Source organism: Girardinichthys multiradiatus, chromosome 1, assembly GCF_021462225.1.
Source record: "Girardinichthys multiradiatus isolate DD_20200921_A chromosome 1, DD_fGirMul_XY1, whole genome shotgun sequence".
Taxonomy (NCBI): domain Eukaryota; kingdom Metazoa; phylum Chordata; class Actinopteri; order Cyprinodontiformes; family Goodeidae; genus Girardinichthys; species Girardinichthys multiradiatus.
The window spans coordinates 39186834-39199141 of record NC_061794.1 but is presented as its reverse complement, the minus strand read 5'-3'; the positions used below and the strand labels follow the sequence as shown (position 1 = coordinate 39199141).

Sequence of the window (12308 nt, the reverse complement as noted above, 5' to 3'; positions counted from 1 at the left end):
TCAAAAAACACTCGTTAAGCTATTAAAGCTATAATAATGACCTATTTCAAGCACCTTAAAGAAATCTGCATAATATGAGCTACAGCAACATTTAATTTCCCTTTGGGAATAATAAATAATTTTTTTATTTGGATTTTATTTTTTTGTATTTGTTGTTTTTTTTTGTGTGTCAGGACTCTTCAGTTGCCTTAGTGAGTTATTTTTTTTATAACACCAGCAAAGACAACATTGCAATAATTTTACCTTCTTGAAAAAAAATGCACTTTTCATTAGAGCTGCACAACATATCAAATCACATCATCATCCCAAAGCTAATGTCTGCAATTCTGCAATCGCAAAGGACCGCTAGGAAGCGATATTTGGCAGGCTGTTGTGTTTCAAGTCCCATACATACAAATTCTGTATGCCAATAATGTATTTGGTCTGTTTGATAGACTTCCACTGCCCTTTGATGCCCACACTTAATGTAGATTTTAAGTGGTCAAGATGCTAAAGCTCACAAAGACTAGTGGGTACATAGGAAACATAGGAGTCAAGAAAATGGCTTAATCAAACTCTATTGTCATATTAATATTCAGCAGTATTGCAATTACATGTTTTCCTAATATTGTGCAGCCCTACTTTTTATTGCATTTGAGTATTTGTGTAAATATTGTTTTCTGAGCAGACCTGTTGAAAAAAGAGCGGAGGTTCAGTAACAGGGATGAGGAGAATATCAGACAGATGGGAAGCAATAATACTGTGACAGGTAATATCCTTGAACCAAATAGACATACAGAAATCAAGTTTGCAACCCTTTGAGACAACAGCAGAAACTAAAAAGAGTTGGCAAAACAAAAAAATTGGCAAAATAGATGTGACTGTCATCAGATTTTAAGTTTGAATTTACAGATATGCTTTATATGGTAAAATTTAAATAACATTGATTCAACTGTCCTGTCCAGGGTGTACCCCGCCTTTCGCCCATAGACTGCTGGAGATAGGCACCAGCTCCCCCGCGACCCGCTATGGAATAAGCGGTAGAAAATGACTGACTGATTCAACTGTTTTATGAGAATCAAAAGATGACTCAGCGCTCAGTGTTTGCAAAAGCCCATGAGAAATTCTACTTCCTGTAAAAGCTAAAAACTTCTTCAAGAGCTTAAACAAACCATTTCTATGTTTGATAAACTTGTCTTTTTCCTGTTGCAGCCATATTTGTGTGTCATGACTAATAAATATCCTCACAGTGTTTACATAAATGGGCTGCACAGTGGCGCAGTTGGTAGCACTGTTGCCTTGCAGCAAGAAGGATGCTGGCTTCAATTCCCAACCAGGGGTCTTTCTGCATGGAGTTTGCATGTTCTCCCCGTGCATGCGTGGGTTCTCATCAGGTACTCCAGCTTCCTCCCACAGTCCAAAGACATGCCTGTCAGGTTAATTGGTCACTCTAGATTGCCCTTAGGTGTATGAATGAGTGTGTGCATGGTTGTTTGTGTGTTGCGATGGGCTGGCGACCTGTCTGGGGTGTGCCCCGCCTCTCGCCCATGGACTGCTGGAGATGGGCGCCGGCTCCCCCGTGACCCACTCTGCAATAAGCGGTAGAAAATGACTGACTGACAGTTTACATAAACATTTCTGAGTACATGGCTGAGTCACTGATATGCTGCTATTTCTGTTCTTCTCCTTTTACCAGTTTACTGTAAATTCTGCAGTAGTTCCTGTAGCTGTAAATTAATTTAATTAAAATCAGCAAAACCTCAAAATGAAACAGTTCCATCATGAGTACATTGGTGACTAAAATGCCCCTCTGCTAGGCTGCAACAATGTTTAAACCTTGTGATAAGGGCATACAACTGGGAAGAGTTCACCTGAATAGTTGGAAAATAAGCTTCTCAAGGTTAATGTAGTAACTGCCCTGTGAGTGAGTCTGAACCATTTAAATGATAATATTTCAAACATAAAAGTAAATGGAAATAATGTGCTCAGAAAATGTAATGGTGTTTAAAAGTTACCAAACATGTATGTTATAAAATATATTTTACAGCTACAAAATGTGAAGTAAGATTAGCAGCTTAGCTGGCTTTGTTAAGTTAATAGCTATAGTCTTCTGCACCTTGAAGGAGGCTCCAGTTGAGCAGTTAGATCGTAGCCCGCAGGTTTAATTTTGGACGGCCTGTAAGCAGCACCGCCTATTCATTAAATCTTCTCCTGTCCCGTATCCCAGGTGGAAAAATCCCACTCAAACATTTATACATCATCAGAAAAAATGACTGAATGTAAATTACTCATATAAACCAGGTAAAAAATATCTTTTTATTATGTTAAATAAAGCTTAGATTAAGAAAAACGTATTTTATACAGTGTCTTCCAAAAGTAAACTTTTCCCACATTTCAACCACAAACGTTAGTGTATTTTACTGGGATTTTATGTGATAAACTAATAGACCAACATAAAGTAGTGCATAATTGTGATATAGAAAGACTTTATTTGATCAAAGATGCAATTGTGTCACATACATGTCTTGTTGGACAAACTACAATTGAACATGGCAGTTTGTCATAAGAAAAATATGTCTTGTTTGGCAATGGATTTCTTCTTTCTTCTTCTTTTTCACATGTCTACCAGTTGGGCTGTCAACAGATTCTCCCACCTGAGCTATGAATCTCTGCACCTCCTCCAGAGTTACCATGGGTATCTTGGCTGCGTCGCTAATTAATCCTCTCCGTGCCATGTCCATTCAGTTTAGGTGGATGGCAATGTTTTGAAAGGTTTGCGGTTGCATTTAAAGATTTTTCTTTGACCTGTTTGATGTGTTCGTTTATTTCCATGATCCTGTTTGTTCACTAATGTTCTCCAGCAATCCTCTGAGGCCTTCACAGAACAGCCTTGACATGGTGACAATGTGTCCTGACAACAATTTTGAAAGTGTTTAATTACATCTTAAGGCATCAATAACAGATTTAAACTGACAGGTTGGGAGGAGTCGTTAATGCTCTTGTAGTGCTGTACAGTCACCAGATATGATAAGAGGATTAATTGCACATTTATGAGGCAGTTTATCAGATTTCTCTGTGAATTTCCCCCCTCTAATGGAGACACATTCATAGGAATTATAGAAGTAGAACCCTTTAATACACACGCAAGCTCAGTAACATTTTAAAAAGCTGACGTGTTTTACCATGTTTAAAAGGTGGGAAACAGCACGGTGCATACTAATTAATTATGTGCAGACATGTAAAACTAGCTTGGGTTTCATATACAAGGAGTTGACAGTTTTTTTATTAAACAGATTCTGAAATTAACAAGATATAAACACACTTAGTTTCCCTATAAAACAAAGAGGCAAAGGGACGCTGGTTTGAGTAAATTCTTTATAAAGACGAGGGATGTCTGCAGGTCTAAACAGAAAAAGTGTGCCTGCAAGTTTAGAAAAAGACAATTTTGCAGCAGACCACAAGGGGGCAGTAACAGCTAATAATATTATCAATCTCTACATTTAAAATGTTGCATTTTTCTATTGCCTGCTTCATATATCCTTTTGTCTGTGTTACTGACAATCAAGGATCTGCAGATGGAAATAACTTGTTTGGACTGTTGTATTCCTTGTTGTAAAGTCCAAATTTGATCCCAGTTCCAGATGAAATCCTGATTACAGGTCCTTCTCAAAATATTAGCATATTGTGATAAAGTTCATTATTTTCCATAATGTCATGATGAAAATTTAACATTCATATATTTTAGATTCATTGCACACTAACTGAAATATTTCAGGTCTTTTATTGTCTTAATACGGATGATCTTGGCATACAGCTCATGAAAACCCAAAATTCCTATCTCACAAAATTAGCATATTTCATCCGACCAATAAAAGAAAAGTGTTTTTAATACAAAAAACATCAACCTTCAAATAATCATGTACAGTTATGCACTCAATACTTGGTCGGGAATCCTTTTGCAGAAATGACTGCTTCAATGCGGCATGGCATGGAGCCAATCAGCCTGTGGCACTGCTGAGGTCTTATGGAGGCCCAGGATGCTTCGATAGCGGCCTTTAGCTCATCCAGAGTGTTGGGTCTTGAGTCTCTCAACGTTCTCTTCACAATATCCCACAGATTCTCTATGGGGTTCAGGTCAGGAGAGTTGGCAGGCCAATTGAGCACAGTGATACCATGGTCAGTAAACCATTTACCAGTGGTTTTGGCACTGTGAGCAGGTGCCAGGTCGTGCTGAAAAATGAAATCTTCATCTCCATAAAGTTTTTCAGCAGATGGAAGCATGAAGTGCTCCAAAATCTCCTGATAGCTAGCTGCATTGACCCTGCCCTTGATAAAACACAGTGGACCAACACCAGCAGCTGACACGGCACCCCAGACCATCACTGACTGTGGGTACTTGACACTGGACTTCTGGCATTTTGGCATTTCCTTCTCCCCAGTTTTCCTCCAGACTCTGGCACCTTGATTTCAGAATGACATGCAGAATTTGCTTTCATCCGAAAAAAGTACTTTGGACCACTGAGCAACAGTCCAGTGCTGCTTCTCTGTAGCCCAGGTGAGGCGCTTCTGCCGCTGTTTCTGGTTCAAAAGTGGCTTGACCTGGGGAATGCGGCACCTGTAGCCCATTTCCTGCACACGCCTGTGCACGGTGGCTCTGGATGTTTCTACTCCAGACTCAGTCCACTGCTTCCACAGGTCCCCCAAGGTCTGGAATCGGCCCTTCTCCACAATCTTCCTCAGGGTCCGGTCACCTCTTCTCGTTGTGCAGCGTTTTCTGCCACACTTTTTCCTTCCCACAGACTTCCCACTGAGGTGCCTTGATACAGCACTCTGGGAACAGCCTATTCGTTCAGAAATTTCTTTCTGTGTCTTACCCTCTTGCTTGAGGGTGTCAATAGTGGCCTTCTGGACAGCAGTCAGGTTCGGCAGTCTTACCCATGATTGGGGATTTGAGTGATGAACCAGGCTGGGAGTTTTAAAGGCCTCAGGAATCTTTTGCAGGTGTTTAGAGTTAACTCGTTGATTCAGATGATTAGGTTCATAGCTCGTTTAGAGACCCTTTTAATGATATGCTAATTTTGTGAGATAGGAATTTTGGGTTTTCATGAGCTGTATGCCAAAATCATCCATATTAAGACAATAAAAGACCTGAAATATTTCAGTTAGTGTGCAATGAATCTAAAATATGTGAATGTTAAATTTTCATCATTACATTATGGAAAATAATGAACTTTATCACAATATGCTAATATTTTGAGAAGGACCTGTATATTTATGTGTGTTTGAAACAAGAACTGAGAGTTGTCAACATTGTCTATACATCTGAGCTCATCACTTACTGATCACATGCAGGACCTTTCAGAAGTATTCATACCCCTTTTCATATTACAAACACACTTTATTTTATTGAGGCTTTATATAACAGACCAACACAAAGTAGAAAATTATTGTAAAGTGGAAGGAAAAAGATCCGTGGTTTTCCATTTATTTTACAAGTAATACTCTGAAAAGTGTGCAGTGCATTTGTATTCAACCCCCTTTACTCTAATACGCCTGAGCAACAATTGTCTTCAGAGGTCACCTAATTAGTAAATATACTCCACCTGTGTGTAATTTAACCACATTTATAAGAGAAGCAGCCAAGATACCCATGGTAACTCTGGAGAAGCTGCAGATACCAAAAGCTCAGATGGGAGAATTTTTCAAAAGGACAACTATTAGTAGTTGACTCCACAATCTGGCCATTCTGGAAGGGTGATAAAACATTAGTGCTGAAAGAAAGCCATAGGAAGTACTGAGGTATTACCGCACCATAGTGGGGGTAAGTAAACATGTGGAAGAAGGTGCAACTTCTGGCCTACATGTAAAAAACAGTGTTGTTTAAAGATAGCACTGCACATTTCCTCAAAACAACCAGCCCCTCTGGGAAACATGATGGTGGCAGCATGATGCTGTGGGAATGCTTTTCATCGTCAGGGAAAGGGAATCTGGTCAGAATGCACGGAAAGATGGTTGAAGCTAAATACAGGCCAATCCTGAAAGAAAATCTGTCCAAAGCTGGTAGAAACATACCACAAAAGACTTCCAGCTGTATTTGCATATTGATTTAGGGAAGCTAAACACAAATGCATGACAGATTTTTATTTGTAAAAAATAAATTACTAAGAATCTCAAGCTCTTTTCCTGCACTGTTTTGTGTTGTTCTATTATAAAATCTCAACAAAATACAGCAACGTTTTTTTTTTTTTTTACGTGTGTTTGCTCTTCAGGTTAGTAGTTCTGCTATGATCTGTTTTTATTTGGGGTATCCTTCTTTTAAAAAAAACATTTTATGGCAGTAAATTCTTCCTTACCCATGAGACAGTCACAAACATCTTTCTGTATGCCCTGCATTGCGTTAGACGTAAACCAGACTGTCTGAATCTCTCATCACACCCACTCTGACCTTTATACAGATATAGAGATTTATCATCCTCTGCAAGGTACCCTCTGCTCAACACCATATTCTTCCACTTGCTATTGATCAAACGAAGCAAGTGGAAATTGTGTGGAACAAGCTGTCTTTATGTGTTGTTATTGTCACAAACTCATTACGTGTGAACTTAAAAAAATGGCAAACATGTCACTGTGACGTTTTCCATTAATGCAGACTTTTTGAGATGTAATGACCAGCAGGGGGCGTGAGTGGACATGTTTTTGAAGAGGAGATGTTCATTACCAGACTAAATGAGGTGGTTGCTGTTGCTTTTATATTTTCAGTTCTTAATTATTTCAGTTTCATTTTAGAATAAATCAGTAAAATATTGTAACATGTTTCTCTAACTTTTGTGGTGTTCCCATTAGAATAAAATGAGGCTAAAAACCACAGCACATGCAGGAAACCTAGGTGTGGTTTTGGACTCAGACCTTACATTTTTAGTTCCACATAAAATGAACCACTAAAACAGCGTACACTCACCTGAATAAGAATAAAGGGTTTCCTGTCAAACAGGACGTAAAGAAACAACACCATCACAGGGGTCCATGGTAGGCAACAGCCACCCTTATAAATTCACTAAGCCCTCCACTGCCCCCCCCCCATACAAAAATGCATGCATACACTTTTTGTATGCATGCATTTTAGAGAGGAAGAAACAGCCTTCAATGAATTGCAACATTTATTTATATTAATACAGTGCCTTGTGAAAGTATTCGGCCCCCTTGAATTTTTCAACCTTTTGCCACATTTCAGGCTTCAAGCATAAAGATATAACGTTTTAATTTTTTGTGAAGAATCAACAACAAGTGGGACACAATCGTGAAGTGGAATGAAATTTATTGGATGTGTCAAACTTTTTTAACAAATAAAAAACTGAAAAGTGAGGCGTGCAATATTATTCAGCCCCTTTAGTTTAAGTGCAGCAAACTCACTCCAGAAGTTCAGTGAGGATCTCTGAATGATCCAATGTTGTCCCAAATGACGGATGATGATAAATAGAATCCACCTGTGTGTAATCAAGTCTCCGTATAAATGCACCTGCTCTGTGATAGTCTCAGGGTTCTGTTCAAAGTGCAGAGAGCATCAGGAAGACCAAGGAACACACCAGGCAGGTCTGAGATACTGTTGTGGAGAAGTTTAAAGCTGGATTTTGATACAAAAAGATTTCCCAAGCTTTAAACATCCCAAGGAGCACTGTGCAAGCAATCATATTGAAATGGAAGGAGTATCAGACCACTGCAAATCTACCAAGACCCGGCTGTCCCTCTAAACTTTCATCGCGAACAAGGAGAAGACTGATCAGAGATGCAGACAAGAGGCCCATGATCACTCTGGATGAACTGCAGAGATCTACAGCTGAGGTGGGAGAGTCTGTCCATAGGACAACAATCAGTTGTACACTGCACAAATCTGGCCTTTATGGAAGAGTGGCAAGAAGAAAGCCATTTCTCAAAGATATCCATAACAAGTCTGGTTTAAAGTTTGCCACAAGCCACCTGGGAGACTCACCAAACATGTGGAAGAAGGTGCTCTGGTCAGATGAAACCAAAATCAAACTGTTTGGCCACAATGCAAAACGATATGTTGGGCGTAAAAGCAACACACCTCATCACCCTGAACACACCATCCCCACTGTCAAACATGGTGGTGGCAGCATCATGGTTTGGGCCTGCTTTTCATCAGGAGGGACAGGGAAGATGGTCAAAATTGATGGGAAGATGGATGGGGCCAAATATAGGACCATTCTGGAAGAAAACCTGTTGGAGTCTGCAAGAGACCTGAGACTGGGACGGAGATTTATCTTCCAACAAGACAATGATCCAAAACATAAAGCCAAATCTACAATGGAATGGTTCACAAATAAACGTATCCAGGTGTTGGAATGGCCAAGTCAAAGTCCAGACCTGAATCCAATCGAGAATCTGTGGAAAGACCTGAAGACTGCTGTTCACGAACGCTCTCCATCCAACTTCACTGAGCTCCAGCTGTTTTGCAAGGAAGAATGGGCAAGAATTTCAGTCTCTCGATGTGCAAAACTGATAGAGACATACCCCAAGCAACTTGCAGCTGTAATTGCAGCAAAGGGTGGCGCTACAAAGTATTAATGCAAGGGGGCCGAATAATATTGCACACCCCACTTCAGTTTTTTATTTGTTAAAAAAGTTTGACACATCCAACAAATGTCATTTCACTTTATGATTGTGTTCCACTTCTTGTTGATTCTTCACAAAAAATTTGAATTTTATATCTTTATGTTTGAACCCTGAAATGTAGCAAGAGGTTAAAAAGTTCAAGGGGGCCGAGTACTTTCACAAGGCACTGTATACGTCTCTTTTTGTCCATCACATGTTTAGGTAAAAAATTAGAAAAGTTCCATTCTTTTAAAATCATGGACATACTAATATTTTTTAGGGGCTAAACAATCATGTTCTAAAAACTTAAAATTAAACATTACATACAACCAATTTTTAGTGCAAAAATGTTGTGTTATGGCACGCATCGTCATGAGGAAGAGTGATGACTTGACAGTTTACCAGCACAGCGTTCCTTCCTAATGAACCTGACTGTTTGCTGTATCCCAGCATATTAATGGAAAGTTTAGTGGAAGACAAAGTTGTGGTAGGAAAACATGTACAAGCAACAGAGATAGCTGCAGCCTTGAGAGCATTGTGAAGCAAATCCCGTTTAAGAGTTGACCAAGATAAGAGACACCAGACCCGACAATGCAGACGAGTTGGAGGCATCTATTAAAGCTACCTGGGCTTCCCGTGCATGCCATGCCACGCCACATTATTGACATAATTCATGCAAATGGAACCTCAAACAAGTATTAAGCACATACTTTGTGCAGTACATATAGTAGTCTTTCATTTATGTTTTAAAAGTCTTTGGCCTTGAGTAAACACCATGAGACAACACCAGCAGAAGATGTGGGCCCCTAAATATCACAGACTGTAGGACCTTCACACTCCTCCAGACTCCGGGACCTGGATTTCCAAATAAAATGCAAAATTTGCTTTCATGTGAAAAGAGGACTTTGGACCACTGAGCTGCAGTCCAGTCTTTTTTCTTCTCAGCCCAAGTACGATGCTTCTGACATCATCAGGAGTGGCTTAACACAACAGTTGAACTCCATATGTGGAATATGTCCGTGTGTTGTGGCTCCTGAAGCACTCGCTCAAGCCACAGTCTATACCTTGTAAATCTCTTGAATAGACTTTTCTTCAGAATCCTAGCTTTTTCTGCCACACTTTTTCCTTCCACTTAACTTTCTCTTAGTATGCTTGGATACAGTAGTTTTAGAACAGCCAGCTCCTTGAGTAGTAACGTATTGTGGCTGACTCATTGTGGTACATGTTAATGAAGTCTGCTGGATAACCATCATGACTGTTTAAGGTATAACATGCTCATAACTAACATCTATGTATTAAAAACACGTTTTTATTGAACTCTTGTAATATTCTAATTTCACAATAAACGGAATTTGGGGTTTTAATAAGTTGTGTATCATTAGAATAAACGCTTGAAATGTGTCAGTGTGTGTAATGGATCTGTGTGAGTTTTACTTTCTAAACTGAATTACAGAAACAAATGAACTGTGTCTTTTTTACGTGTTCCAGTGCTAATAGGTCTAATTTATTGCGGGAAATAACCTGTAGAAGTGGTACAGGTTGTTCGGTTGCTTTCACGACTCTGCGTCACACACCTGCCCAGTTAAGCCCCGCCCCCCGTTCTGTATAAAACCCCCCCTGAAACAGGAAGATCTGTCAATGTAAGACTCCGCAAACTTACTACCGCATGTTACCACAGGCTGGGGCAGAGAGGGATTTAAACACAGCGCATTCCCGACCCATTTCACAACTCCTGTCAGGGCGCCTCACCTCAGCCCTGCGCGCTCCTGCAATCCGGCGGGTGTTAAGATCCATGGAAGTGGCCGGCTTGTACGAGGAGGGCGGCTTCGCGATCCACGGCAGAGACAGCATCATCGCTCCCATCGGCGGCGGCTCGTACTGGAGGCTCGGTGACTCGATGACGGAGCTTGGTGTGGAGGAGCGGGAGAGAGCCATAGACTTCAGCGTGTACCTGGACTCATCCGTGCATTGCCAGCAGCAGCAGCAGCAGCAGCAGCAGCAGCAGGGGGACACTTTCTCAGACTTCCTCGGGGATAGCAAGATCAAAAGAGTCACGGCTCTACAAAACTACAAAAACTACTCTCTGCTGAACGAGCTGGAGGCGAGTCAGTGCGACAACCTGCGGGAGCCCTACGGACTGGCTTACACGGAGCTGCAGGAGACCCGGGTGGACAGCGTGCTGAGTCCGGACCTGGTGGTGAGCCGCTACAGAGCCGCCGCCACTCCCGTTGACAGAGAAGACAGCCAGGAAGACCCGAAAATGGAAAACGGCTCGTCTGGCTTCGATATGAGGTCCTACCTGCATTACCAGTCCACGAGTGGAAGTCTGGGGAATATTTCCACTGCGTCCTCGACCTGTTCTAGCCCGCCCGGCACACCTGCCCCGTCAGGTAAGAGCAGGTCGCCGTCGGACGGCGGCAAATCGTCCGGCGGGAAATCAAAGAAACGCCTGGACAAGGACAGCGAGGAGTACCGGCAGAGGCGGGAGAGGAACAACCTCGCCGTGAGGAAGAGCAGGGACAAAGCCAAGATACGCAACTTGGAGACGCAACAGAAAGTGCTGGAGCTGGCGGTGGAGAACGACCGCTTACAGAAGCGTGTGGAGCAGCTGTCCAGAGAGTTGGCCACCCTGCGCAACCTGCTCTCTGCGACCGGACAGTGTTAGACACTTGGGCTGCTGTTCTGATGGACTTTACAGATCAACACCGTGCTGAAAATAAAGGGTACTTCTCCCCCACTGGTTTACAAGGACACTTTGAATGAGACTGAACAAAGTGCGTGCATGGGTTGCGCAACCATCCACGACTCTTCCTTCACATGTCACCATAGCTTTATTCTCTGATGTAATTTTTGGTGAATGCAGTATTTCTGTGCTGGTTTTACATCCATTCCTAGTGAATTTCTACATTTTGTGTACACTGTGTCTGCAGCAATGGCTGTCAGGGGAAGAGTTGTGCTGCAGTGAAATGATGCAACTCTTTGTAATAGTATTGGAAATGAATGAAATAAGTCTAATTATTTAATATTAAAAGGTGAAATGCTTTAATTGTACTTGATATTTTATTGAATTAAACAGATTTATACTTTGTTTAAAGATTTTCACTCATTTTTCTTTTTTACACCATGCTTTATGTGCTTGCCTAATAATCAGCCTCATCATGTGCTGTGTAATAGCATGTTTCAAGTTACAACATATTGCAGTGACACAAGCGGCTCAGCCACAAGGAAAATGTGCAATTTCAAAGTTAGTTCAGTTTCTTTAATACAGAGACGATTCACAACAAATACAATCCCAGGTCCGGTTCATTTCCAACTGAACAGAACAGAATAATAAATCAAAGTCATATCAATACAATTCAGTAATGTAGATTCAGTGACACGAGCACAATCTGATCCTAAATCTCTCATAAAGCATGCAACACATTCAAGTATTAGTATTGTTTCATAAAACTTAATTAATAGAAAAAGATAAAGATATTTAAAGCTCCAATGTGCTCATAAGTATTTTGTGCATACTGCAGTTTGAACAATTCATTTGTATAAGCCTCCAAAACCAGACTGGCTAAGTTTCTGTTTGACTTAATGATTTGACACAAAGTGCACTGATCCTGAAATAAATCCAGCCAATTTATACTGAAATGATACTGCTGAGAGCAGCAAAAAGCAAACAAAAAAAGACTTGGTCACTCTGCACACAGCACAGAAATGTTCCTTTTATC

At 40.9% G+C, this 12308-nt stretch overlaps 1 protein-coding gene across 1 annotated transcript; it reads left to right on the top strand.

Annotated features, from left to right (window-relative positions):
* The first annotated feature begins 10216 nt into the window (after window positions 1-10216).
* On the top strand, window positions 10217-11677 carry cebpb (CCAAT enhancer binding protein beta). The gene has a single exon (XM_047384704.1). The coding sequence runs from the start codon at window positions 10256-10258 to the stop codon at window positions 11252-11254; it is 999 nt and encodes a 332-aa protein (XP_047240660.1). The 5' UTR covers window positions 10217-10255; the 3' UTR covers window positions 11255-11677.
* The last annotated feature ends 631 nt before the right edge of the window (window positions 11678-12308 follow it).

Excerpts from the sequence above, each read along its gene's own strand:
- cebpb (XM_047384704.1), top strand. The coding sequence starts at position 10,256 with ATGTTACCACAGGCTGGGGCAGAGAGGGATTTAAACACAGCGCATTCC.